At 39.2% G+C, this 27,803-nt stretch overlaps 7 protein-coding genes and 1 long non-coding RNA gene across 16 annotated transcripts in view; 4 read left to right on the forward strand and 4 right to left on the reverse strand.

Moving 5' to 3' along the window:
• Nucleotides 1-3,620, reverse strand: part of LOC143143470 (uncharacterized) — an 82,798-nt gene extending 79,178 nt beyond the window's left edge. For 3 of the 4 annotated variants that reach the window (XR_012991161.1, XR_012991160.1, XM_076304739.1), the window contains exon 1: nucleotides 3,355-3,620. Coding sequence is in view for 1 of the 4 variants with exons in the window: in XM_076304738.1 (XP_076160853.1) it covers nucleotides 3,355-3,394 (40 nt within the window). In the remaining 3 variants the exon portion in view is untranslated. The remainder of the gene's footprint in view (nucleotides 1-3,354) is intronic. The other variant, XM_076304738.1, reaches the window with a different exon arrangement.
• A 4-nt stretch (nucleotides 3,621-3,624) lies between these two features.
• LOC143143493 (uncharacterized) lies at nucleotides 3,625-5,027 on the reverse strand. The gene is made up of 2 exons (XR_012991163.1): nucleotides 4,297-5,027; nucleotides 3,625-3,811 (listed from the first exon to the last, which is right to left on the reverse strand). It is a non-coding gene; the product is annotated as an uncharacterized LOC143143493 (long non-coding RNA).
• A 907-nt stretch (nucleotides 5,028-5,934) lies between these two features.
• LOC143143462 (dynein axonemal intermediate chain 4) lies at nucleotides 5,935-9,442 on the reverse strand. The gene is made up of 4 exons (XM_076304713.1): nucleotides 8,876-9,442; nucleotides 8,320-8,793; nucleotides 7,594-7,987; nucleotides 5,935-7,336 (listed from the first exon to the last, which is right to left on the reverse strand). Exons 2-4 carry the CDS (start codon nucleotides 8,790-8,792, stop codon nucleotides 5,954-5,956), a joined length of 2,250 nt encoding a protein of 749 aa, XP_076160828.1. The 5' UTR covers nucleotide 8,793; nucleotides 8,876-9,442; the 3' UTR covers nucleotides 5,935-5,953.
• On the forward strand, nucleotides 9,386-12,217 carry LOC143143481 (E3 ubiquitin-protein ligase RNF185). 4 transcript variants are annotated; one of them, XM_076304766.1, is made up of 5 exons: nucleotides 9,386-9,769; nucleotides 10,431-10,592; nucleotides 10,684-10,815; nucleotides 10,893-11,059; nucleotides 11,139-12,217. In XM_076304766.1, the coding sequence occupies exons 2-5, from the start codon at nucleotides 10,444-10,446 to the stop codon at nucleotides 11,234-11,236; spliced, it is 546 nt and encodes a 181-aa protein (XP_076160881.1). In that variant the 5' UTR covers nucleotides 9,386-9,769; nucleotides 10,431-10,443; the 3' UTR covers nucleotides 11,237-12,217. The 4 variants fall into 4 exon arrangements, with proteins under 4 accessions (XP_076160881.1, XP_076160882.1, XP_076160883.1 ...); XM_076304767.1 differs by lacking the exon at nucleotides 9,386-9,769 and adding an exon at nucleotides 9,802-9,958; XM_076304768.1 differs by lacking the exon at nucleotides 9,386-9,769 and adding an exon at nucleotides 9,805-9,958 and having other exon boundaries at nucleotides 10,435-10,592.
• Nucleotides 12,218-12,952: 735 nt separating this feature from the next.
• On the reverse strand, nucleotides 12,953-14,115 carry LOC143143488 (selenoprotein M-like). The gene is made up of 4 exons (XM_076304781.1): nucleotides 13,963-14,115; nucleotides 13,792-13,862; nucleotides 13,360-13,429; nucleotides 12,953-13,298 (listed from the first exon to the last, which is right to left on the reverse strand). The coding sequence occupies exons 1-4, from the start codon at nucleotides 14,059-14,061 to the stop codon at nucleotides 13,197-13,199; spliced, it is 342 nt and encodes a 113-aa protein (XP_076160896.1). The 5' UTR covers nucleotides 14,062-14,115; the 3' UTR covers nucleotides 12,953-13,196.
• Nucleotides 14,116-14,329: 214 nt separating this feature from the next.
• Prp19 (pre-mRNA processing factor 19) lies at nucleotides 14,330-17,457 on the forward strand. The gene is made up of 8 exons (XM_076304737.1): nucleotides 14,330-14,473; nucleotides 14,683-14,832; nucleotides 14,909-15,186; nucleotides 15,260-15,454; nucleotides 15,528-15,683; nucleotides 15,759-15,989; nucleotides 16,074-16,414; nucleotides 16,503-17,457. The coding sequence occupies exons 1-8, from the start codon at nucleotides 14,455-14,457 to the stop codon at nucleotides 16,645-16,647; spliced, it is 1,515 nt and encodes a 504-aa protein (XP_076160852.1). The 5' UTR covers nucleotides 14,330-14,454; the 3' UTR covers nucleotides 16,648-17,457.
• A 240-nt stretch (nucleotides 17,458-17,697) lies between these two features.
• On the forward strand, nucleotides 17,698-23,437 carry LOC143143494 (ubiquitin-protein ligase E3B). The gene is made up of 16 exons (XM_076304787.1): nucleotides 17,698-18,119; nucleotides 18,421-18,570; nucleotides 18,674-19,001; nucleotides 19,130-19,318; nucleotides 19,396-19,587; nucleotides 19,663-19,852; nucleotides 19,925-20,164; nucleotides 20,226-20,397; nucleotides 20,471-20,589; nucleotides 20,713-20,832; nucleotides 20,905-21,103; nucleotides 21,171-21,471; nucleotides 21,541-21,933; nucleotides 22,000-22,164; nucleotides 22,233-22,344; nucleotides 22,443-23,437. Exons 1-16 carry the CDS (start codon nucleotides 17,971-17,973, stop codon nucleotides 22,613-22,615), a joined length of 3,192 nt encoding a protein of 1,063 aa, XP_076160902.1. The 5' UTR covers nucleotides 17,698-17,970; the 3' UTR covers nucleotides 22,616-23,437.
• A 1,678-nt stretch (nucleotides 23,438-25,115) lies between these two features.
• Nmo (serine/threonine-protein kinase nemo) overlaps nucleotides 25,116-27,803 on the forward strand; it is a 243,305-nt gene continuing 240,617 nt past the window's right edge. For all 3 annotated transcript variants that reach the window (XM_076304732.1, XM_076304733.1, XM_076304735.1), the window contains exon 1: nucleotides 25,116-26,867. In XM_076304732.1, the coding sequence (XP_076160847.1) occupies nucleotides 26,590-26,867 (278 nt within the window). In that variant the 5' untranslated portion in view covers nucleotides 25,116-26,589. The remainder of the gene's footprint in view (nucleotides 26,868-27,803) is intronic.

A 27,803-nucleotide genomic window follows, 5' to 3' on the forward strand; every position in this document is an offset into this window, starting at 1 on the left:
GAACCGTGTATCATCGTGTCCGCGTGGTCTCGAAGTCATTTGCGTTCGAACGAAACGATCCCCGGAGAGACTCCGTGGAATTGGTTCAAGGGGATCGTGTGAAATTCTTTACCGACCGGTATCTATCATTACCACCGATAAGATCCGTGGGGATTTTTAACGGGGAACGTCCGAAGGCGTCGTTGGTCGAGGCGCAACGTTCCACGGTGCGCTTTTCGCGCTGATTCTACTTAATGGACTCCGGTATATATCTCGAGGTGGTGATTTCGAGAAGGGCGTAAGCCTACCGGCAATTTTCTGCGCGTTATATACCTTCTCGTTACACCTACGTATAGTTCACAGATCACCGATTCCCCTCGCGTCGTCTCTAACTCGCGACGTGACTCTGCATTATCGCTTCTGTTACGTTCGCCGTGTTCTTTTCACCAAGGATCGACGGTTGCGCTCGGCTTCCACCCTTTGTCTCGATCTCTGTGCGTCTCGTGCACGTGCGGCTCGAATTGTGTGTAAATGATTAGCTCTAGATCGCGTTCAATTTCGTCAATTACCGGCAACGATGCAGCTTTACGGAAGTCGAAGATCGGACACCGTCGGGAGTGCGAAGCCCGGGGACACGACGGGAGGAACGAATCGTATCGTAACAAAGTTTTTCCCAAGTCGAGCGTGTTTTCCGACCATTCCACGCGGTTGGAATTTTTCCCCGCAACGAAAAACACGGGAGCGGGAAGAAACGCGAGGAGATTTATACGCGGTCTACGTTGATGGAGCAATCATTTATTCCGCGTATTAATTGATTATTCAGTCCCGATCGCGTACGCGATGATATATGACTCTATAGAGCACTCCGTTACGAACGGGAATCTACTAGTGGCGCGTGCATAAATTACCACGTTGATAACGAAACCCACGCATTTTCTCCGGACCTCGTGTTTTCTTTTCCCGCTCAATGTCACGCCGCCTGCTCGACGTTTACGAACGGCTAAATAAACTCGACGGAAAGCATTTCTTCACACTTAGCCGGCTAAAAAGATGTCGCATCGCGATAAATCCGATAACCAGTTGAATTATATTCATGAATAATTCGCCGTCCTTACGTTCCTTGAAATCGAGACGATCGTCGCTAATCATCGTCCGGGCTAAATATATTTATTAAATAAGCAAACGGACAGCCCTCGAACATCTGCTTCGGCTAAGTAGACCCGACGACTGCTTATGGTAACGAAGCAGCGAACAAACTTTTCGGAAAACGGATAAACTAATTTGCTCGTGGATGTTTCTCCTCTTGGGCGACTGTCCGTCGAGTTTTACCAATGGTATTCCTCGCGGAGCATCCACGAATCCGAGAACGATTCTTTCCAACTGTGCAAAATTAATAAACGCCCCAAAATGCAATATCGATCAAATTTACCCCCAAAAGAAGACAGAGTACTCCGTAATGTTTCTGTCTCGTACGTAGATAAGGGCGAAAGTCCAGAAATTATCCAGAAACTGCGCTTAAAGAATGCAACTGCACCGCGTACACAGATCGCGGTGTTGCATCGATCACATTGCATTGCACGATCCATCGAGTTTTACCAATCGTGTCGTATTCCTCGCAGAACATCCACGAATCCAAGAAGGATTCTTTCCAACTGTGCAAAATTAATAAACGCTTCAAAATGCAACATCGATCAAATTTACCCCCAAAAGAAGACAGAGTCTTCTGATGTTCCTGTCCCGTGCGTAGATAAGGGCGAGAGTCCACGTGGTCATTATAATCGAAAAACTGCGCTTAAAGAATGCAACTGCACCGCGTGCACAGGTCGCGGCGTTGCATCCACCAGCGTGGAATTACACGAAGATAGAGGAGCCGTGATGCATGATCGCGATTAGGCCAATAGGCGTGGACCATTACAGATAAAGCTTTATGAGGACGAAGAAGAGGGAGGGGGTGTGGTGGGGCGGGGTGGGGGACACGGGCGCAGATAACAAGTGCATTATGTGCATTCGGCGCTCGATTCGCGAGGCCCTATTTCAGATTGATCTCCGATCGCAATTAGGCGCACGAAAGCGTTTCGCGCCGAGCAGACCGGCTCGAATATCGGGCGGAACAGGCTTCGTTACACTTCCAGGCTCGTTAATCTTCCCCTAAAACGTATAATTGGAAACGTTAATTGGGTTACACGGACGCGGCGCGCGGCCGACCGAGATAAGAACTTTGTTACGTGCACCGGAGCGACAATGACCCGTTAGTTGGGGAGAAAAATGTTAATTAGACGCCTGACATCGGGGGTCGAAGAACAACGTCCGTCTATGGACCGAGGTGTACGTAGAAAGAGGCGGGATTTTTGAACCTCGATCGTTCGTTGTGACACTTCCTGACTAGGGTTTGCCGACTCTCCTGTTCGTCGCGCAAGACGGCGATCTTTTTGCGTTTCCTGTTCTCCTATCTCCGCTTAGAGCCACCACTTCTTCGGTTTTCGAATTTTAACGAACGATCCGACGTCACGTGCACGGGGGAAACACGTTTCAAAAATTCGTGGTACGAATTCAACGTAAATTTGTAATAAACGAACTTTTCGTATTCGTAGATTTATATTATTCGTGCTTCGTTGAATCGTACGAGTACGAAAATACTACGAGTTGTTTCGTACGAAGGTAGCGATTTTCTAACACGGGAAATCTTCGTTTAAACGCGCGAAAAAAATGGGAAACCTGTTCCGGAAAAGACTTATCTAAATTATCGATATAGAATCCGTTTACGATACGTGCATCGTAAATAATTTAATGTTTATAATCACCGTTGCGAAGAAGTTGCTTAATTATTACAACAGTGCATCGAACGTAATGGCTGTATACGGTTAGTGTCGCGACAAGTTGCGTGTACGCGGTTACATAACCTCCCGCCACGATTGCCACTGTTTGTTTACTTTTTGTCGAACGCGTTGCCGGAATGTTCGAAAAGGCTAATCCGACTTAATGAACATCGCGCTAGATTTGAAAGTTTACAGTAGAGAATATTACAACTTGGAGAGGTTCTACGACAATATTATAGTTCGTAGGATTACAGATTCGCAAGCGTGTTTCAATGATCCTGCACGACTTTTGTCACGGTAGTGTATAAAACGCGTTTCGTACACTCTGTATCTTTATAGCGCAAGCGATTAAATCTAGCATTAATTTTAAGCAAGATTGTAATTTTCACAGCGGTCTTTCGATTCTGTTTCGTCGAGCTAAATTTGAACAGTAGCTGCACAAAAGTCGTGCTTCTGCCGCTTCGTAATCGATACGTAAATAAAGAAAACGATACTTCTCGATCGAGAAAAGATCGTTGCGAAAAAAATTCCAAGCGTAATAGAGAATGTAGGCACTTACTTGCGAACCACCCGTTACATCCGAGAACGTTGATGTTCATAGCGTACCGAATGTACGTGGAAACGTGTAATTTCGCGAACACACCGCTCCTCAAAGACTCTCGGTCTATACACCGTACGCGTTAACTCGAAACAACACTTTTACCAATCTCCCCGTACCGCGTGTCCCGCGATAAACCGTGCACGATTTTCGGTAGAGCGCGTTCACCGCGTCGCGTTTCTGCTTTCGTCCCGGTGTCGGCGGTCAGCTGGAGCGAGACGAACGTGGAATCGGTCAGGGTTCGTCGAGAACAGAGTGGTCACAGTGTAGCTCGTGCCCCGGCAACATCGGCTTCGCCACTATTCCCTGGTTGCACATGTTCCTCGCTATTAAGCAGTCTTCACACTGACCGCGTCCCCGTTCACGTTGAAGATCGAGACTGGACCCAAATATAATACGGTCGACTCGACGCAGTGACCTTCGACAAACGGTTGACAAGAATCAAGTACACGAACGATGTATGGAGGAGCAATTAGCGCCGATTGGCCGGCGGTGACCTCTACTGATTTTTAACGAAAGTGGCCATTAAGCGTGTTTGCATGGAGATACGAAACCGACGCGATTTTTCTACCGAGTCCGTCACGATACGATGTTTTCGTATTTCGCTGACTCTCGAATCTCATCAAAGTTCGCGACAAGAATCAGGATTCGCGATATATTTTTCGTCCTATTCGAGATTCGAAAGTTTCCGAATTAAAGACCCGTGCAACGTTCCCGCGTTGCGAACGCTCGAGAAAATCCCCATTGGTGTCTTGCAGCCCCCTTGTCCCTCTATCTACTGCTCTCCATCTTGGAGGGAAAAATTAGAAGCTTCGTATTCGTATTAAATCGTTTCGAAGTTCGAAACGATGAAATACTCTCACAATGGGCATTGTTAATCTTTAGAATTTCGCCGAGACTTACATTCTTGTGCGAATTCGATCGTAAATTCTTGTACTCGAACCTCGAACGATTCGCATCGTGAACTGTAACATTTTCGTTGGACTCTGTTAGGTTTGCGAAATTCTATGAGTCGTCTTACTCCTTAGGATGTGGCACAGTCGATCGTCCGACGTAGGATTCGTCGAAGCCGAGCACGCCTGTTCCGGACGATCAAAAATATACGACGAATTCGTGACACGCGGTAATCGTGACAGCTCGGTATGCGTGGACGCGAATTCTTGGCGCGCGACAAACAACGTAATGACCGCCGATGTTAACGCCGACGTGCTTCTACTGCCAAGAAAACGTAACTAATCGTCGACGTGGACGATAGGACGTCCGCTCTCTTACATTTTTCACACCGAACTCACGCACCCGCGTTCCATCTCCCACCTCGCGGGTGAAGCTAGCATTCCAGGTCAAGTGTGCCTGTCGAATTTTGATTCGTCAAATTGACACGCGAGGGAGGCAACGTCACTGTTTGGCTCGTGCGTTACGATCGAACGTTTCAAAGTGGTCCGGGAACGTTAACGGTTAGGTTTCTTCTCTTAAGAAAATTGAAATGACCGCACGAACAACGGAATACACGTTCGAGACGAGAATACACGTACTACGCATCGATGTTAACGTACGCGAAACAGGCAAAGCAAAACGAGAAATTACGTTCTTACACGAAAGTACACGCAACAAGAAAAGAACATCGAAGAAATATATCTCCATGCAAGCGCACGCTTTATCGACTCGACGAATCGAATAAAGAAACGTTCTAAAGTTACCTCTGACCGGGCAGCAGGTCCTCGCCGGCCAATCGAACTCGAGAGATCCTCGCCGCCTCCCGGCTCGATTCGCTAACTTATTCCGAGATCGATTTCGTTGCTTCGAGAAAAGCGAGCCGTCGCGGGATCGAGCAAGCACGCGTGACCAATACAGATACGCCGTAGTATAACCCTACGAGACGTACGAGACTCGTGGCGTAGAACGTGCACCGGTTCGAGGTGCGTCCGATTCGCGTAGGCCAACACGCGATTGTTATTCGCGACGTTTGCCCGGCCTAAGAAGAGTACTTAGTTCGCGTAGTTGAGTGCGGGCGTAATAAGACTGCCTGCTGACGGCGGTAGCGCGGTTCGTGCCCGCGAGCGGCAGCAGCCATGGAAGCCCCTCTACCATGGCACTCTCCTGCAACTCCTCCAAGCAACCCAGCCAGCCATCCGTGCCGACTCGCCTGCCTACCAGGCCTCAGAGTGGGCCCCGGCACCGGAGTTCCATCCTGAATCGAAATGGTCGCTTTGCTTTCCGTCCTTTGCGCGAATCACGCGAGGCCTCGGGCCACGCTTCGCTTCGGGGGACCGTAAGGGGTCCCCACGTGCTGGATTTCGCCCGCGGCTGCACGGTCGATAAAGAAGTTTAAAATCCCATATCTGTTCCGCGTAACGACGTGACTGACTCTGGGCCTCCGGGACAAGCACGGGGGCTCCGGTGTCGTGCGGTTGCCGCTTATTGAAACTTAAACGAAGATAATCTCAACGCTCGCTTTACGATGGAAATTACGCGACGATGTAAGCGCGATACGTTCTCGGGTAGCGGGATTATGACCGGTATAAAATAATCTGATTTAACCGTTGTACGCTTTTCTTCTGTTTTATTGAGAAAACGGCGGCACAAGTTTCTTCAAGTTTCTCAGAAGAGCCGGTTTCGTGACTAACGCTTTCTCGATCGACTCGATCAACACCTGTTTCTGATTGTACGGCGGAAACGGCATTCCCTCCAAGTTGTAAACATACACGTCACCTGCTAGATCCGCCGTCACGAGTTGGTTACCATCTGACGTGAACTCGAGCGTGACCAACCTCGAACTCTTCGGAGATATTGTCACGGATGTAGGCGCGTGGATTTTCCTACGAATGTCCCAAATGCATATCTCGTTGTGAACGATGTTCGCGATAATCGTGGAATGCGTCGGACACCATACCGCGCCTCGAACGCATGCCATCGTTGTAGAGAGCATTATCAACGGTTCTGTGATCCCTTCGGCCCAGATTCGCGTGCACCAATCGGCGCCGCAGGTCAAAAAGATTTTCGGACAGAACGGGGAGAACTGCATCGAGTATATCGGCCCGTCGTGCGCCACGAAACTCTCTATATGCTGGTAAAGATAATTCGTCGAGCACTTGTAGATGCAACCCTCGTCCGAGCCGACGAAGTAGATGGTGCTCGAGGTCGGATGTCTACGGAGCACCAACACCCCTGGATTTCGATTTATCGACGACTCGTAAATCTGACAATGAGACGTTCTGTTCACTCCCGGCAAGGTACCCTCTATCCTGTAGATCTTCATAATCTGCGTCGATATAAAGTCTTCCGAGTATCGATAGCAGAATACATGACCTTCCTGATCGCAGGTGTAAATCTGTTCCTGATAGTTGTATTGCTCGTCACCGAACCACCACTGAACCTGCCACTGTGGCGACCTGCAGATAGACGTGAGCCTTTCGCTTTGCCGTATCACGTTCACGTAAGTGGTGCTCACGTCGATCACCTTCATTTGACCATCGTAGAAGCCAATGGCGAGCAGATTCGGACGATCGCGACTCCAGTCGAGGGCCGACACTTGACTATCGAAAAGATACCAATGACCCGGTAACTGAGGGTTCTTCGCTGTCCAGATCAACACCAGCCCGTCTTTCGTTTTCAAATTCTTCCGCGCCGCATATCCAACGGCTAGAATGTTCTTATTGACGTAACTCCATTTCAGGCAAGACACCGGCCTGCCGTTACTCATTTCGAAGCTGTGGGTCCAGAGGAGATCCAGACTGTACGTGAACTCCAAATCGAGGCTACAGGGGTCCTGCTTGATCAGGCCGATGAAACGCTTCTGCGCGTGTATGAAAATATTGTTCGATACTATGCGCTCCATTATTCGCACCGCGTTTCGGAAAGATTGATGCTGAAATATATATTTCAGTTCCTCCTCGGGAGTCTTGGCTTTCCGCTGCGTCTCCAACGGCAGTTTGCACTTCAACGCCTAAGAGTTAAAAATTAAATCTTTCTGAAACCGCGTTTGTCTACGCCCACGAAACAAGGAAGTGCTTTTTATAATATTACAAAAAGAAGCGATATCAGGAAAAGAAATATTGCGCGAAAATGTGCGGCTCGATACTGCTCAACAAAGAACGGAAGTTTGTGATTATTGTGACCCACAATTTAAAGTCGTCTAGCAGCCTCTACAGTAGCGACAGTACTATAAGCTATACAGTAGTACAAATTGACGATTGTTCAGACCGTTGACTGCCATATTTTCTCCATAGATTCCAATGTATGTGCAACAAGGAGACCATTCCTTTCGGTCATCAATTCAGGTGTAGCAAAGGTGTTATGGATGACCCAATTGTTCACGAACATGCCCCGGTTTCTACGTTTCCTTTTGGCGACGTACGTGCCCCGCGATTTCGTGACAGCTTGTATAGTTTGGGTGTAAGCTTCTACTAATTTCCTGTTCGAACCTAGTCCAATTGTTTTGTACTCGTAGTTCTCGTTTTCTTCTTTAATTGCCATGCCCTCTGACGTTCGTAAGTCACCGGTGCACGATTGCATCTCGAAAATGAAAAACGTTTCCGTCTCCTTCAGGACCAGCGTCACGGTTTCCGGCCGAGTGAGAAAAATATTTGGATCGTTACTAAATATTTGAAATAACATTAGAACATACATCTATTTATAAATATTATTTATCAATGTTAACTCTTTGTGGACGCAATTATTGTGTTTTTGATTACGATAAAAAACGAATATTTGTTTAAACACTAATTTTATTAATATTTTGGAAATTATAGTGTCGCGTCCTCAAAGGGTCAGTACAATGTAGTAAATGTAATTGATAACAGAAGTAATACATGTGAATTAATAATATTCGTCGAATTAAGAATTAAATCTGATTTTGTTAAACCAATTTATTCTATCTCGAATATAGGAAAATTCAGCATTCGATCTCAAAATTCATTCTCAAATTACCTAGGGAGATAAAATTGAGAAGGAGCTTTGTTTATGTTCTCAACGGACGAATCCTCTACTTGAGTACTCCAGAAGCTTTCGAAATGCGAGTCGTCCGTTATTATCGAACCAGCGGGTACCGAGGTCGTTCTACCGACTATGGAAGAGCTTCTTTTTAGAGTGCTCAAAGTGGAGACAGAAGACATTATTTGGCCGACACTGCCGATCTGAGACGATCCAATTGTTTCCATTGTAGTCATCTGCCGTTCGTCGATCGAGCTGAACGTCGGGTGGGTTAATAATTTTGGCGTGACGTCTACATCATTGTCCATTACACGAATTGCCAACCGTTGTTGTAGAATAATTGAGGTTATATTCTTGCCAACATTCTTACGCGATTTTCCTAGCACGCTCAACTTCGTTTTCGAAGAACTCGGACTTTCGAACTTGTTCGAGGAAGTCCACTGAGGAGACGTTACTCCCTCTGCTTTCATTCTAAAAAGAAATTGTTGCACGTTGTATACTTTTCATTACGCAATATGTCGAGGTCTAACGAAATAAATCGTGTTATCGGTACCTGAAATCCTATGCTTCTTACGTTAAATTACTACTGTCGTACCACAATGTGGATTCAAAACGAATTGAAGTATTTACAAATAGGTATTACGCAGATCGATGCAAATACCATATGATGTGTGTGTGAGTGTGACGCAATTTCACTAATTATACAGCGTATCTTATACACTTTGACTTTATCTCTGAATCATTTCAATTCGTGTCAAAAACAACGTATCAAACAGTTTATGTCTATTGCCTGCAACTCCATGGTGATGCAGAAATCAATTAAAGAGTAACCGGAAATTTCGTCGATATCTCGCAGTTTTTTCAAAGGATGTATAATGATTTTTAATATTTACGTTCGGTATGAACATAATTAACTGATCACTAGACAGAATGAATCAAGTTTTTGTTATATAGTCGACTCATTCGACAAAATTTAAATAGACACAAAATCCATCTTACTGCATGTATCAATAGCGTACTCTGTCGGCTGACGGAAAAGTTGTTTGAATCGTGTCGTACGGACAGTCGATAAAAGGCAAAACTGTCGATAGGTACGGTACAGCGTTAATCAAGTGGTGGTTTTAAGTAATCGTATTAAAATTATAGCTCAGTAACTATAACGACAGTCGAGGACACGTCTGATAAAAATAAAACGTACAAGCACGTAAAGTTTACACGTACGATCGTCAGTGATAACATTACTCATAGATAAGTGCTGACACTTTGTCGTCAGATCTCTTACGTGTTATTCCGAACATCCGTTTCGCAAAAAATCATGAAAATCATTTGATGGCACTTGCGCAATTGCGACAGTGGTGTACGTGATACGTCCGATCATTTTTTGAACGAGTGTTAAGTTTGCAGCAGGATTACATCGCTGACTAGGTCCCGCAGTTGAAAAATTAAAGTAAGTGATACGAATTATGTTAGCAATGGCAGACACTACTCGATTCGTATTTTGACGGGGGCTCGCGACCTTTGCCTGCCAAACATTTGATGAACTCCGATCATCGTTCAATTTTTGGCTAATATTTTGATAAACGGACTGCCTCGTACGTGACAGATCGTCAATTGCATCGATACCTTCGAAGAAAACGTATGAAACATATCGATGTTATTATTACTTCTATTAGTCGTTACTTCTACGCTTTTTATCGTGAACATATGACTTCCGATTTGTTCGTGGATACATGATGCATCGGAAAATGGAAATGGATTCGGAAGATACGATATTAAATGATCGTGAATACAAATTGCATATTTATATTGAATATATACAATCTTAACCTTTAACAGTTTCTGACAATTACGTTTACGGTTGTCGTTCGCATGGATTGATTTCTAAAGATTGTCATATTGTTTTCCTAAAATTGTTTTCCCAATTCCGATAATGTCGTCAATGTCAAGTGATCAAAATCTGACATGTTTGAATTTTTTTCCCAATATAATTTTTCCTAAATTAAGAAGTACTCTTACTTCCACATTCAGAAATTTTTGTAATTTTTTTTTCTGATTAATATACTATATATTTTCGTTGAAGAATAATAATATTTTATTTATTCTGTCAGAAAGTTTTTTATCATGAACACTACAAGGGAAGAAGCAGGACCATCGAAACCATGGGATTCCACAGCAGAAGACAAAGAAAAGGATAATCGAATGTTTGAGTGCAACATATGTCTTGATACTGCAAAAGATGCAGTTATCAGCATGTGTGGACATTTGTTTTGGTAAGAAATTGTAGATAAGGAATTATACGTATGTTATATTTTTGCACCATAAGTCAAAGTAATGTAACTTTTATGAACCTTATGCGTGCAGTTGGCCATGTTTGCATCAATGGTTACAAACTCGCCCAACAAGACAAATGTGTCCTGTATGTAAATCTGCGATTGGTAAAGATAAAGTCATTCCATTGTATGGACGTGGAGCTACAAAACATGAAGATCCAAGGTATGTTCTTATCTAAATATATATTGCATTTTAGTAATATGATAATATACTAAAAATGACATTACATATTTCTTTAGGAATAACGTTCCACCGCGTCCTGCTGGGCAGAGGACAGAACCAGAAAATATTGGATTTTCCAGTTTTGGATTTGGAGATGGTTCCTACATGTCCTTTGGTATCGGGACATTTCCATTTGCATTTTTTTCGTCGTCTTTTAACTTTGGAGAAACACGACCTAGTGCAGGTAAAATATTTTACGCAAACAGTGTTTCATTTGAAATTGTTTGAGAACAACTAGACGTCAATTATTCCTTTTTGCATAGCTGTTAGAGGAACACCACAATACGAGGAGGAGCAATTCCTTTCAAAGGTATTTCTGTGGGTGGCATTGGTATTCATCTGTTGGCTTCTGATGGCATAACATTTTTGTTCAACCACACTTCTTGCTCCATATTTGTAATCCTATCTACTTGTTGGATAGATTCATTACATTTTTATTAATACATCAATCTTTTCCCGTTTGTGTAATTGTTGTTACTCACTGTAGTAACTATACCTGCTTGAATAAACAAACGGGTTTGAATTGTTATAGTTATAATAACATTTTTACATGTACATATACTTTATTTTTAATCTTTTGTGATTATAAGAAAAAAATAAATTTTATATCCAAACATAACACTATTGATGTCCTTATTGGCAATGTAAAACAGGTATAGGTTATCTCCTTGTATTTATACTTTCTCTAAACAAACGTATTCAAGCAGGTTGTTTTTATGACTTATAAAAATTTGAAACTTACTCTTCTGGTATTTATGTATATACATATATGTATAAATATATCATGTCTAGATATGTAAGATATTACCTATACTGTGAGAAACATACATAACTGGTTTTTTGCAAAAACCTAACAAACATAGTTTTATTACATTAACACGGACCTATGCAGGTTTAACAAACTGCTAATATAAACAGTGTATATAATCTAGTATATTCTAGATGCAAATCAAATAAGGTTAAACACATAAACTAGTTTTTATTTTTTTTTTGCTTTTTATTTACATCATGGTTCTGGAAATAGCTGAAGAAAAGGTAATTACAAAATAACAAATTGTCATGTAATTGAAAGGTAAATTACAGTCACTTATATTTTAATTCAATATTCAACCAGTTGTTGAACTGAAAGGAAATTGACATTCCACGTATAGTTCTGATGAGTATGTAAAAGTTAATGAACTATTTGTCACCGAAAGTAGTTCGCGTTCAAAATATATTACTAATGTTATTTATTAAATATGATTTGTAATTCCTTTAAATGTCAGATATTGTAAATTACCTTACAAGTTTATTTAATATATCATTGCTAGAATAAACTTCAAATAAAAGTATAAATACTGTTTTTTTCATACAATTTTTTACCCTTCTCTCACTGTATTCTTAAAAAGACATCCAACTTTATAAAAAAAAGAAATGGCGGTATCAGTACATTTTAACTGTACTAGACGCTACTACGAGAACAAAATACTTCACTTTTATCTATAGCAAAATAAAAGTTATGTCGTACCTAAATTTTTTATTAAAAGTTTACACGTGTAAAACATTTGTTAAACCAATGAAATGTAACAATTGAGACTTTAAATTAAGAAAGTCAAAGTATTCCGTAATGATCAATTTTATCACATTATGGATCTAGTAGTTGCATCACAGATTGCAGCTCCACAGGGAGGTAATATAATACTCCCTCATCTACATAAAAATTAAGTATTAAAAGATAGTAACTTGTGCATTACGAATCTAAATTATTTACTACTATATACTATTACTTATATTTCAATCATTAATTATCTAACAGAGTGCAATATATGTAATCCTATTTTTTCAATATTTTATGTGTACCAGATCTGCACTGGAAACTTGTCTGTTACACTTACTGTAATTAATATTCTTTAAAGAATTTTATTCATTCTGATTTAAAAGAGCAATACTTATTTCTATGTATGAATAAATGGAAAAACATGATACTAACAAATAGAATAATTTAGTTCATAATAGAGATATAATTATAGTAATTCATTCTTTAACCCTCGGGCATCGAACCTGGGTTATTTTGATTTGCAAGTATTGCGACTTTGGATTCAATCTTTATAAATGTGTATATTTTCGTCTTTCCTATTAGTACACTCTTTAAAAACGTATTTGGAAAAATTAATTATAAAAATATAAAAAGCTACATATGCATATGCTGGGTCATTCTGATTTGTCTCCAGTGCTAGTGGAGTGTCCGGACTCCGAGGGTTCATAAATACTGTAAAGTGATATCCCGAAATTACAGGTATTTATTTACTCTGATACTGAATGTATATGTGATTGATTTTTTTTTATATTTCATCCTTTGCTATCTTTTTTGTGAAACCTTTAGACATCAATAAATTATTACATTCTTCCCGAGTCAATTTTGTTAAAGGTAATCTTTCTATTTCCTAAAAGAATAAGAGTATTAAATTATCGTATAATGTGCAATATATATTAATTATATTATACCTTATCATTCTCATCAAAGAGAACAAGATCTGGATCTGCACCTTGAATATGTTTAAATTCAACATTGTTGCTATAAAACATTATAAGGATTTATATCAATAAAGTTTTACATTATAAAACATTATACCATTGACAAAAACAAGTAATTTTTAATAACATTAAAAACTTTATATATTATTATTATTAAACATCTTAGAGCCAGCATTTATGAATTCTCAGGTATGATTACAGAATAAAGCTTTTAAAAATCATATACATATGTACTCTATCATTATAAATCTTGCATAAGAATAATTACCTGTCTCTTGGATAGCAAATAAAAAAACCTCTTTAAAATCAAAAACAAAAGTGTGATCACTTAGGCAATAATATTTCCGTAACATTTATGTGAATCACGAAAACGTATAATATTTAAATAGTTTCTAAGGATACTAATTAGGTATATCCTCGAAGACAAAGTCCCTTACGTCTGGAATTCGGTTCAGTCTACAACCTTTACAACTCTGAAAATAGTTTTAGTACTTTTAACTATTATGATTTTACATATAATTATGACATATCAAAGTAACAATTTGGGATAATAAAAATATATAAGTTTAATACCTCAACTCTTGCAGATGCATAATAATTACTTGCTGAGTCAACATTTGAAACTGCAAAGATAAGTGCAAGAAAGTAGATGACAGCTACTGTAGGAGCCATGTTTACTCGATCGAAACGGAAGTCGCATTAATATGCAGCACCTTTTTCTCGATACTGTAGTTTTTTTGTAAAAAATTATTAGAAATTGTTAACACCTATGCATGAGTACATTTAGCGTAGAGTTACCTTAAAGAAACACATATAAACAAATTTTCGTAAATATTTATTTCTTATTAAAATTATTTTATTGATATTCTTCGTATTTCATAAATTGTTTATAACATATCTAATTTAAACATTTCTCAGCATATGGTGACTTATACGTTTAAGTTTTCGATTCGTTGAAGTACAGACTTTTCGAGTAACTTGTTTAAATTTGTACAAAAATTGATAAAAGTAGTAAATCGACTACTCAAATGTCATGCGCAGTAAAAACGTCTCGCATGTCTGAAAATGGCGCTTTCTTGTGCGAGTAAGTTTTTCTTCTTTACATCAGTGTTTCTTAGTTAAAAGTACAAATATTTATATAAAATTTATATCAGTAATTTTAGACAATAAGATTAGAATTAAATTATTACTTTCCGTGGTACAAGTTATGGTTCATACCGGCAATTACTGGACATAACCTAAAATGCTTCGCATTGCCGCCAAACTTTTAGACAAATAAATATATATTTTCAGTTTCTAATGAAGTGCCGGAACACCCGGTCGTATCTCCTGTATCAGGCTCCATATTCGAAAGACGTTTAATTGAAAAATACGTAACAGAAAATGGGGTGGATCCTATAACAGGGAAGGAATTAACTATAGATCAACTCATTGATATTAAAAGTATGTTACTCTGTCCTTCTTTTTGGTATATCATTACTGAACTTTATATAAAATTTATTTTTTCATTTCTGTATAGCTACTCCAATAGTTAAACCTAAGCCACCAAGTGCCACATCCATTCCAGCCATATTAAAGATTTTACAAGATGAATGGGATGCTGTAATGTTACACTCATTCACGCTTAGGCAACAACTTCAAACAGCTCGACAAGAATTATCTCATGCTTTATACCAACATGATGCAGCATGCCGTGTAATTGCTAGGTTGACGAAAGAAGTAACAGCTGCCAGAGAAGCATTGGCTACTTTGAAACCACAGGCTGGAATTGTTCAAGCTACTACCATTCCACAACCTGTACGAGAAAAATATATTATTTTTATTAATGTGTTTCCTCAAGTATATACAATAATAAATTGTTTTTTTGTAGGCAGTTGCAGTGGAAGCAGGTGGCACAGCAGCCCAACCTATGGAACAAGCTGGAATTACTGAGGATGTGATACAAAAACTTCAAGAAAGGGCTACTGTGCTCACTCAGGAAAGGAAACGTCGTGGGCGTTCAGTTCCTGAAGATTTGCTGCCACAAGATAGTATTCGTGCATTTCAGACACTTGCATCTCATCCTGTAATATTAGTTGTACAGTCTTTTATAGTTGTGTAAGCAAATTTTGAATACGTTTTTACATTTATTGTTTAAGGGTCTCCATTCTGCTAGTGTGCCTGGTATACTTGCGCTTGACATACATAGTGCAGATACTAGTAAGATTTTAACTGGTGGTGCCGATAAAAATGCTACAGTATTTAATAAAGATACAGAGCAAGTTGTTGCAATATTGAAAGGACATACCAAAAAGGTATAAATTGTTTATATTTTTTGCACATGTCTAAACTCCCTTAATTTTTATCAATTTTGTTGTAACATTATTTAGGTTACTCGAGTAATTTATCATCCGGAAGAAGATATAGTAATGACTGCATCGCCTGATACTACAATACGAGTATGGAATGTAGGAACCAGTCAAACAACACTGTTATTGAAAGCTCATGATGCTCCTGTGACTGGACTCTCGTTACATCCAACAGGCGATTATTTATTAAGTTCGTCATTAGATCAACATTGGGCGTTTTCAGATATACGTACTGGTAGATTACTGACTAAGGTACATTGATTGAAAAATGCAAATAAATTTTTGTACAAAGGTTAATGTCTACTATAACATTTTTTATACTTTATTCTGTAATAGGTTGCCGGTCAAGTTAGTCAACCCTTGACTACAGCTCAGTTTCATCCTGATGGTTTAATTTTTGGTACCGGTACTGCAGATTCTCAAGTCAAGATTTGGGATTTGAAAGAACAGTCAAATGTAGCTAATTTCCCAGGTCATTCAGGACCCATTACGGCAATTAGTTTCTCCGAAAATGGTTACTATTTAGCTACAGCTGCTGAGGATTCTTGTGTAAAACTTTGGGATTTGCGTAAACTGAAGAACTTTAAAACACTTCAGTTAGAAGAATCATACGAAGTCAAAGATATTTGTTTTGATCAAAGTGGAACGTATTTAGCAGTAGCTGGCACAGACGTGAGGTAAGAATTCTAATACTTAAAAAATAAGTTACGTTTCAATTGCGCAGTAAATAATTTTCTTATTTATTTTCATTTAATTTGTTTTTAGAGTATACTTGTGCAAACAATGGCAAGAACTAAAAGTGCTTAACGATCATACAGCTGCTGCAACTGGTGTTCGTTTTGGAAAGCATGCACAGTATATAGCTTCTACTAGTATGGACAGAACATTAAAACTTTATGGACTACCTTGAATACATAGTGAAAAAAGTATATTAATTTAAGAACAACTTAAATTAGAACTTGTACTATAAAAAGTTATTACAAAGGACTATGACAAATGCTTCTAGCAAGAAGATAATTTGATTCAAATTTAATGTTTTCACTTATAAAATTCTTCAAAGGAATTTTTGAATATTAATTAGGACGAGCAAATAACTTTGCAGTGAACGGATTTGAATGCGTTTTTTGTAGATATTTGTTAAGATTATCACAAATCTTAGAAACTAAAATATCTTTACGGCTACTAATATTATTTCTAGGCTAACTATTTTGGTCGAAGAATTAAATGGTAGCACATTCTAATAATTGCTTGTTAACATTTTTATACACTTAATTCTTAAACCAAAATATGTGACTGAAAAGTATTGATAACTGAAGTTTTACACTCATTTTCAAGGTTTTTTTTAGTCTTATCATGTGGTTAGATTTTAAATCTAATATCAACAGAACAATAATATTTTATAAATTTTTTAAAAATCTTACTTAAATGTCTTGAAATTTTACAGAAAGGTACTGAATAAATGGTATTATATTTACTCTGTGCATGAAAAGATACAAGAAGTTCAACCGTACATATGTCCTTATTTGTTAATAAATTCGTTTCCAATACCTTGTAAAACAAAGTACAAATGTCGAATAGCAGTACGTGGTATTATAAAATCAACATTATATAGACAATTATTTTTATGAAAAAAGTGTACAACAATATAGGAGTTTCTTGACTGTTGTGTAACTACTCAGACTACCTTTTAAAACTATGAAATACAATATGTTCCGAATAGATGAAATGAAATTGACTTATTTTACAATCTTGTAATCCTATTACGTTTAGTGTAATTTCGAAATTTATTGATATTAAATAAAAGAAGCTATCAAATAATGCATATAGATAAGAAATTGAATTATGTTGAAAGAACATGAGTGCAGTTCGATAATTTACTTCGTTCATTTCATGGCGCCACTAGTCACGTGTTTTTTAACCTAACCTAATATCCTTTGTCCTCAATATCCAGTCTCGAATCAAATTAATAACAATGGCCGTCGTAGTTGGCTGTCATTCGGTGATATACGCGGATTATGTGACAGTGAGAAACGCGTGGCGAGTGGCAATCACTGCCGATCGGTCGGAGTGATTATTTCTCGAATGAAATCAACGTGACATACACTACTGTAAAGGATGATTTTCTAGTGGGTGGTTGAATCACGGTGTCAACTTGTAACCACGGATGACCAGCTGACAATGTTTTGCCATTAGCATAATTTAGTGCTTAGCGGGCGCTCGCGGTAAATCCACGATGTTTAAAGCTGAGGAGTCGTCAAGAGACAACTTCCTTCAGCAAACGAAGGCCGCTAGGGAGGAAAGGGCACACGAGAAAGACAGAGAAGTTGCTGTCACCTTAATTCAGGCTTATGTTAGGGGATGGTTGACCCGTAAAAGAATATTGTGAGTTCTCTGTTATTGAATCATGTTGAAACCTCTGTTTCTCTATCACGGTACTTATATCTAACGTTTCAATTGTTTGTTGTTTATTGTAAACAAAGTACTTCTACTGTTAATCAATTGTCGATAATTATTTATTTACACACACGACAATTTTCTATTGGATTGCTGAAATACTTCGAATTTACAAGATTGAATTTATATCAATATACATGGATACATGCGACGTATTTTTATTATAAAATTATGCGCGTTCTATATTGGATTAGACATAAAACACTTGAACAAAAGGTACAATTTTCAGAGAAGAATTTGATACAAATTTTCTCAATGATGGTGGTACAGAAACGAATATAGAACTGAAACCTGCTTTGCACATGTACAAGATTATTTCTAAATTTTTGTATGTATATAAGAAAGAAAGGGATCAAGAAAGAATAGAAAAATTATGTAGGTACGTGCATATAAGAATGCATAGTGCAGTTTCTTTGTATATATAAAAATTTTAAATTATAGAAAGCAATAAAAATACTGCCTCACAATAAGTAACGTTTCAGATATTTAGTATGGACTCTTGATTCAGAGTCTCCAGAAACTTCATACGTAGGACTCGTATTGAACAAAGATCACTACATATCATGGATATTGCAAATGAAAACATTGTTACTCTATTGTCTAACTGGCTTAGAGAATCTTAAACCGGAAAGAATATGTGACCATAAATCCATCCATTTGAGATTACATACATTAGTTAGTTTTACATCGCCAGGAACATGGGTAATCTTGAAAGTGGGGGGAATGGAAAAGCTGAGAGCTGGTATAAATCAACTCTGTGCAAATATAATGGGCCACCTAGTCAACAATGGGTTTTATCCCATTATGCAGGTGATAATCCTGTTAATATTAGTTCTTGTATTATTCAACTAATTATGCTTTTTTTTTCAAATAAAAAGTTAAATTTCATATAGAAAGAAGTTAATGTTTTAGTATCTAATTTATCTTTTTTGTTTTAGACTTTCCTGTTGAAGGGATTGGGTAGAGTAGAAATTGCTTTGAAACCAATTGCACTTTCAGCAGCAGTTACATTGGCATTAAGGCCCTTAATTTCCTCCCAAATGTCAGACAAATTGGTATCTCTATTTTTAATTAACATTTTTAGTGTACCTGCTTTGGTTTATCATCTGAATAATATATCATCAGTGGTATGTTAAAAACAACATTTGAGTCTAAGCATTGTCATATATTATACGATATATTAATTTTCATGATATATTTTCAGTGTATTTCTTCCTGTATTACCTGCAACTTGTTTGCACGAAGCCTGGAATTGTTAAATTCTGAGCAAAATTTGAGAATAGTTTTTAATGCATTAGAAGGTAGCTATGCACTTTGTTTACTAGCCAACTTAATACAATTGGCTAATATCGAAAGAGAGGATGTATTAAGAGAGCTCTATTTTCCTTCATTTACGGTACAAATTTATTATGAGACACATAATCTTTATATAGCTAATAAAATCAATTTTAAGTTTCATAAAATTTTGTAGTTTGTCGTAACAAAAATGTTGGAAGCATGTCAACAATACGTAGTTGCAAAACAAAGTAATTTAACGCATTGGCATCCTATCTTGGGGTGGCTCGCATTAAAGGTTGATACAACTTTACAAGAACCTATTCCATATGTAAAAACACAATTAGCATGTCTGTGGACAGGAAGGATAGTTACACAATTAATTGGTAAAATTAAATATTTTAATCTTTTCAAGATTACTTAGTTAAGGTTAAAATAAATCTGTAATTTTTTATTAGGTCAACCATTAACAGAACTTATTGAGAAAGAAATACCTCCATCATTAGAGCAACAGGGCACATCTGTTGGTACTAAAATTTTTCGAAGGGCGTTTCTGGAAGCACGTACAAATAGGAATAATAATACTAAAAATTATAGGAAGTTGGGAAGCCCAGAAACTACTAGAATAGCTTTAATTTGTTCTCTTTATCAAATTGCTTTACATACACTTACACAGATGAAGATGGATATATTAACTGGTATGTATGTGTATGAATAATTTTGATAATGTATTAATAATCACATATGTGTTTGTCACAGGTTTATGCTATCAAGATAAAATTTTGTACCACATGTATTTATTCTTGGGAACATTGGGTCCACATTGTGGTTTGAAAGCATTTTTAGACCATTTAGCTGCAAATACAAAATGTACAGCACCTGAATTTCAAATGTTGATATTATTTTCTGACTGCATGACGCACTATGTTACGTAAGTATATTAAAACATATTGAAATAAGTGTCTAACAATATTAATAATATTATTACCATTTCTCTTTTTTAGAATCTTAGATGATATGGAAATGTATGAACAACAAGAACCATTCAAACTTTGTGATTTTGTAACAATATCATATTTTTTAAATCAGTTTTTGTACAAGGCAGTCCTAAATAACTTATTTGGTGCGTATTACAATCTTTATAGTATAATTTTTTACAATGCGCTTCAAAGTGCTTCTTATTCTTGTGCATATATACATAAATGATGAACGGTTTAGCTATGTACTGAAGTTTTAGATGTTCCAGACGTGAAATCGGTTCCTAATAATCCTTTGTTCACCTCTCTTCACACACTTTTAATGGCAATCTATCGAAGGGATTGCAGACGGACATTTTGTCCAGAAGGACATTGGCTGGCGAAGTTAAGTACTTTGAACTAAATACTTTTCAGATGTATGCTACATGATTTTAAAATTGAAACGTTTTTAAAACAGGAAGTTCGAGTGTCAGGTTTTCTTGCAGACTTGGAGAAAGGTAGACGCGGCGCTGCTCTTCTTCTTTCCAAAATGCCTCATGTTATTCCGCATTCAGAACGCGTGGTACTGTTCCGTAAACACGTGGCTAATGAGAAAGCGGTATTGGGTTTAACGGAAAGTGCTTGCAACAGCACACCAACAACACTTATCGTTGTTCACAGGTATTTGCACTTAATTTTGTTTACGTTAAAAATGTTATATAAAAATAAGGTTGTAAATATTTTACAGGACACGCATAGTAGAGGATGGATATCGTCAACTTGCAATGTTACCTTCCCAGGCACTTAAAGGTGTGATCAGAGTTCGTTTTGTAAACGAGCAGGGTTTAGCCGAAGCTGGTATTGATCAAGATGGAGTATTTAAAGAATTCTTAGAGGAGACAATAAAGAAAGTTTTCGATCCATCTTTAAATTTGTTTAAAGCTACTACTGAAAATCGACTTTATCCATCTCCCACATCCTCCATGCAAGATAATCACTTGCAACTTTTTGAGTTTGTTGGTCGTATGCTGGGTAAAGCGGTATATGAAGTGAGTGATGAAAATATAAATGTTACACCGGGTTTTATTAATCGATATTACACGCGACATGTTTTCCAGGGTATTGTTGTTGACGTGCCCTTCGCATCCTTTTTTGTTTCCCAATTTTCTGGGCAAACTGGAGGAGCATTGTACAGCTGGTTGGACGAATTGGCTTCTCTAGATCGAGACTTGTATCGAAGTCTTACTCTTGTAAAACATTACAAGGGTGACGTTAGGCAGTTAGAATTAACTTTCTCCCTTGATGAAGACGTTCTAGGTAAATTAGTTACGCACGAATTGGTTCCTGGAGGTCGAGCGGTGCCGGTCACCAACGAGAATAAAATTAATTATATTCACCTAATGGCTCACTTCAGAATGCATATGCAAATAAAAGATCAAACAGCTGCATTTATTAAGGGATTCCGTTCTATCATTAATCTTGAGTGGTTGGCGTTGTTTTCAACTCCAGAAGTAAGATGAGAGTTCATTAGGATTTTAATGTTACGCAGAACTTCTATAAACTGTTTCTGTTTTTAGTTGCAAAGATTAATTTCGGGTGACAACGTCCCATTGGATTTACGGGATTTACGGAAACACACGCAATATTACGGTGGCTTTCATGACAGTCATCGCGTTGTATGCTGGTTATGGGATATTCTGGAGAAAGATTTTTCAGAAGAGGAAAGGGGCTTATTCCTAAAGGTACATTACGCAATATTAAAATCGAACACAGTTATCAGCATTGTCTTTACATTTATTTTGCCTCATAGTTTGTTACAAGCTGTTCAAAATCGCCACTATTGGGCTTTGCACACTTAGAGCCACCGTTTTCGATTCGTTGCGTAGAGGTTGGCGATGACGAGGATACGGGTGATACAATCGGTATGAAAGTATACATGTTATTTAAATAATCGTATATTTTCTGTGTATTCTATTGACTTATATGTGCGCGAATTGTTTTCTTTTTCTTTTTAAATTAGGTAGTGTAATAAGGGGATTTTTTACGATTCGTAAGAAAGATCCGCAGAATCGTTTGCCCACGTCATCCACGTGTTTCAATCTCCTTAAATTACCGAATTACCAAAAGAAAAGTACATTGCGGGAGAAGCTACGTTACGCTGTCACTAGTAACACGGGCTTTGAGCTTTCATAATTTATAGCCGATTTAATGGTAAACCATAATGGTATCGTCGCTCAATAATACCTAACGAAAATTTATACAAAGTGATCGAGTGATGTTTAGCGAGATGTTTCTAATGATACCACAAACTTTAAACGGAACGAATTGGTAACTCGTAATACTAACTGTACAAACATTAAAAAGGAACTATTGTGAATTAAGTGAAAGGTTCGCACAAATTTTATCAGACATTATACGTACGAAGTGGCTTTCGTTATCTTTTTAAGAAGTTGTTAATATTCATACGAATTAGTTTTGCCAAGGTCGATTTTAATTTACTATTAACGCAAAAGGTGAATTAATTTCTTATAATTGTTGAAATTTGTACGAGATCGATTTTGTGTGCGCGTAAAAATTACTGGTGTACGTTTGCGTTAATTTAAACCTATCAATTTTATTTCGTTTCCAATTTTTTCTGTTTCAATTTTGAATTCTGATACGATCTCTCGCCAAATAGATAAATTACTTATGGTGTAAAGCACACTATACCTCATGAGCTTAATATTACTAATACTTGCGCGCTTGTTAGTTCATAGTACCATGGATTAATGTTAGATAATTAAAACAGCAGTAAACACACAAAATGAACGTTAAATGTCCGTGCCCATCGGTGCCCAGTGAATAATAAAAAAAAGGATTCACAAATTACAAAAAAATTTTCGAATTACTGAAAAGTCGAGGCTCTATTTTTAGGAGAGCTATTTTCTCAAAATTTTGTACAAATTTTTGAAAGAATGTATAAGAAAAAAGAGTACTATGATCAGCATGGATATATATATATATATATATATATATATATATATATATATATATATATATATATATATATATATATATATATATATATATATATATGCGTATATATTGTGATCATGGGCGCTCATGGGTTTAAACTCCCTTGTTGTGCATACTTTAACGTGAGTTTATTCGGATTGAACGAGTTGTGATGATTGTTCTCCTACTTGAGTGTTTCGAGCTGAATTTCTTGTAACTTTGCTGTGTCTGTGGTCTTTATACGAATCCAGTGAATGTGGAAGACAAAAGGGAGCATAAGGTGTTATTTGCAACACGGCGAGGAATAATGGATACTAGAGCGGAATTTATTTTTCACGCAATCCATGCGTAATTTCGGCGGATGACTAGAGAATATTGTTGAAGGGAATTCGGTCAGACCAAAGATAGAAGCCTATTTAGTGTGAGAAGAGATGATTCGAGATGTAAACCTTTTCATATTTTCCTACACGATCGTATTGTAAGTTTTCAGGCCTGTATTCACAGATTGTACCTATATCGAATAAGTAATGAACAGGCGTTTCTAGAAGGATAGAATAAATTGTAAGAAAGAATTAGGTTTAATCGCGTACCAACTAGTTCGTTAACATGCACAATGTGATTGCTAGAAAGAAAAAATTATTTTCATTATGTATAGAAAAAGAAAGATACGAACACAATAATTTTGGCCTTTGTTACTTTCGATCAGAATTTTATCGGATTTGCTACTCTCGTAATGTTAATTGTGAATACATGCCTCGCAAATATGTGTACAATTGAACGAGAAACAAAAAAAGGATAATACTCTCCTTTATGAGTATACTTATCATTGAAACGATACATGTGTATGATAAATGTGGATATCGATTCAAACATGGATATATGCAATAAAATGTCAAATAAAACTGTTACGATTGTAAGACAAGACCGACGAATTTTCTTCCAAGACCCGTTTATATTAAAGTATCCCACTTTTTTTTTTATTTACCGTGTAATTTCAATTAAACTCAAATATCGTAAGCATAATGCAGAGATTTCTAAAACTATTACATACAAATACAATCGATTTTTTCTTACAATCGTATCGACAACAAAAATTACGCTTTGTACATGGCTTGCTTGAATTATTCATAATTGCGTAGCATTTTTTATGAGTGTGTATGTGTCGCGCTGCAACAGAGAGAAGAACGATGGGTTTTTTAATTTAATACATTCGATGACAATTTGCAATAATCATGTAAATATACACGTTCAACTGTACAAAACTCTTCGAGTGTCTACTTTATTACCTTTTACGATCAACCGATCGTACGAGCAAATATGACGAAGTTGAAAGAGTCGAACCGTTTGAAGTTCAGCAATTTCAGTGACTGGTAAATTTTCAAATTTTTGTCTTGCATCGGTATTTCTATAGAATTTAAAATAGTAGATAGATTGATATGAAAATAATAACTGTTTACATCTTGAATATTTATCAAATGTATTAACGGAACTAAATGAGGAATTAATCAAATTAAGAAACACAGAAGGTAAAAGAACGAGCAGATTGCATTTCTACTCGTATTTGCGAAGAGGACGCATGAATCGCTGGTTTGGCTGCGCATTGAGTCAATACGCAGGTCACGTGACCCCCTTTGTGAGCAGCTGGCGCTGTCGACGGCGTAGCTCACCTTCCCCTTCGGCTAGTGGCCAGCAAGCCTTGGCTGCGACAAGACGTGTGTTTTGTTCGTACCGCGACGATCCCTCCATCGCGGCTACGCGAGAGACTCCTTTTTTCTCTTTCCCTCCCTCTCTCGCTTGTGTGTGCGCGCGCGCGTGTTTCGTGTTTGTGTGTGCGTGCTTGATCTGTACGAAGTGGCAGTGTTCTGGCTCGGCCGCAGGACCCGGACAGTGAGAGAAATTTATCGGTCGTTTGCGAACCGTCGAATAATTCGGCCCCTAAGCCGGAATCGCTGTGGCCATCGAGGACTCGACCGAGCCTTTCAGTGTTCTCTCGTTCCTTTCTCTGTTTCGTGCTACCGTGTTTCTTACGGACAAGCACCGCCCCCTTTCCACCTCCGTCCCTCTTAACGCAACGTTATGAGGCCAGCTGAGCGTAACTGACGGGAAGAGGGAGAACGGATAGCGTGCGTGTGTCAAACATAACCTAAGCGTCGTCACCCGTGGATCCAGTGACTACGCGGAAAAAAACGTGGCGCGTATTTTCAACGCACCTGCGCTCGTGGTTCGTGACACTCGCGCATCGAGGACACCTTTTTGTTTCGATAAGAGTACGGAGTGTTAAACGATTCAAGGAACCGCGACAGTGTTCGGCCCTATCCCGACGCTTCCGAACAGAAACCTCTGACACGCAACGCCCTGTCTACCACCAACGGTGCCGAGGAAACGTGCACGAGGACATCGACTGTCTCTCTTTCTCGAGGATTAACCTCCGCGCGTTGTCGCTTTCGCCGTAGTCACGATAAAGGACGCGACCACAGTCGCTGCTGTGTTCAAGCGTGGTGTCACGAATGTTCCCCTCGTCCCTCGATTCTCCGTAAGCTTCGACCCTTCCCGCCGTTCTCCAAAAGCGCGCGTCATTCGAAACGCAAAGTTCGCGTTGAAGAAGTAACTCCGGAACGCGATCAATTATTTTTACGGAACTCGTTGCTTCGAAACTCGAATCGACGTATTCGGATCCACGCTTCGATCGTTCGACGCGCAACAGAAATCGCGTACCATGGAACCGACCGCGATATCCAAACCGTTGTTCGATCTCTGAACAAGTACTTTTTCCCGGGCGGTACGGTGCGACGAATCAACCAAGGCCTCTCGTAGCGGTGGTTGCGAGAAAAAAAACCACGGTGTACGATCATCGATAAACGTCGATGACAATAAAGCTCCTTCGTCCCGGACGAATGTTCTCGTCGATCACGCGGTGAAGAAAAAAAGAAAACGACCTCGACGAGTTGTGTGTCAGTGTCACGTGCGTGTCCCGCCGCGGGGACGACAACGAGATAGAAGTGTACCCCGCGAAAGGTGAAAGAGTGACCAGGAAAAATAGAAACGGGAAGCAGAAGCGAGGAGGAGAGGCGTGTCCCGGGTTCCCTGAAGCAGCGGGGGCCTTGGCGGTGGCGGTGGCGGTGAATCAGGAAAGGGTTGAGGAGGGTGGCCCGTAGGGAGAGAGGAGAGCTTTGATGGCAGTAGTTGGGCCCAGCCGGCACTCGCGGGTGTCCATGAGCGTGTCTATGTCGCTGATGCAGGGGGGTGGGGCGGGGGCGACAGGCGGCGGCGGGACAACGGGGGCCCATCCGGGGCAAGCGGTCCTCGCTGCGGCGGCCGCGGCCGCGGCTGCGGCCCAGGCACCCCCCACCTACTACCACCCCGCCGCTCCTGCGCCCCCGCCACCGCCACCAGCCCAGGATCCCGTTCAGCCCGACAGACCCATCGGATACGGTGCCTTTGGCGTTGTCTGGTGAGTAATTGCACGCTCGACAATATCGTTTGTTTACCTCCGATCGTTTCCACGACCGGCCGACCCGCAAAAAATTCACAGGGCAAGAAGTGACGTTCAAGTCTTACCCGTCACTCGCTCTATTTCAACGCTATTTAAAACTCCTTCTTTCGAACCGTCATTCCCGGCACTAAGGTCCTTTTCGGGAAACGACTCTCGATGTCTCGAGATCCGTACTTGCGAGCAACTGTCGCGAGCTACCGATATCGGAAGAAAATAAATTTCACTTTTTTCTCGCCGACGAGAAATACTTTTCAAAGCATCGCGACAGCCACTCGTTGATAACACAGAATCAATTTTTTTCTTTTTTTATAACGCGGATCTTGTTTTCGTAATACGATCAAAGTTACGCACGATTAACCTTCCAGTTCGAATCACCCGAGTCCGAAAAATTTTCTAAACATTTTAATCCCGGGAATGGACGCTCGACTAATTAACGCCACTTTCCACGTTTGCTACGCGCCGAACGAGAGCTCTCCAGATTCGCTGGAGAGTAAACGCACTTTCCTTCTTAGCGTGCGCATAAATCGTTGCCTTTTCCCGGCCCGAATAATTTGTGAGTTCGATAAGCAGTGGTATAAATCTCTGCCCCTCCCCTATCCCTACCCCCAGCGCCATCCCCCAACTCTTTTTGCCGCGTGCATCCACGCTGCGCACGCGGTAGTTTCTTGCACCGTGCTGCGAATAGGATGACGTATTGTCGCGCGAAGTTGTTTCCTTGATTTATGTACCTTTAAGTAGCACACGGTGCACCATTAAATTTTATTTCCGGATACTTCTATCTCGGCCGTGTCGGCTTTTGGAACTTCTTCGTGCCACGGGGTCCGCGGCGATTATCGGAACGTTATCGATAATTCTATCTCCCGGTAGTCGACAAATTACCTTCGGATTCCATTT

The sequence above is a fragment of the Ptiloglossa arizonensis genome, chromosome 2, assembly GCF_051014685.1.
Source record: "Ptiloglossa arizonensis isolate GNS036 chromosome 2, iyPtiAriz1_principal, whole genome shotgun sequence".
Classification (NCBI taxonomy): Eukaryota; Metazoa; Arthropoda; class Insecta; order Hymenoptera; family Colletidae; genus Ptiloglossa; species Ptiloglossa arizonensis.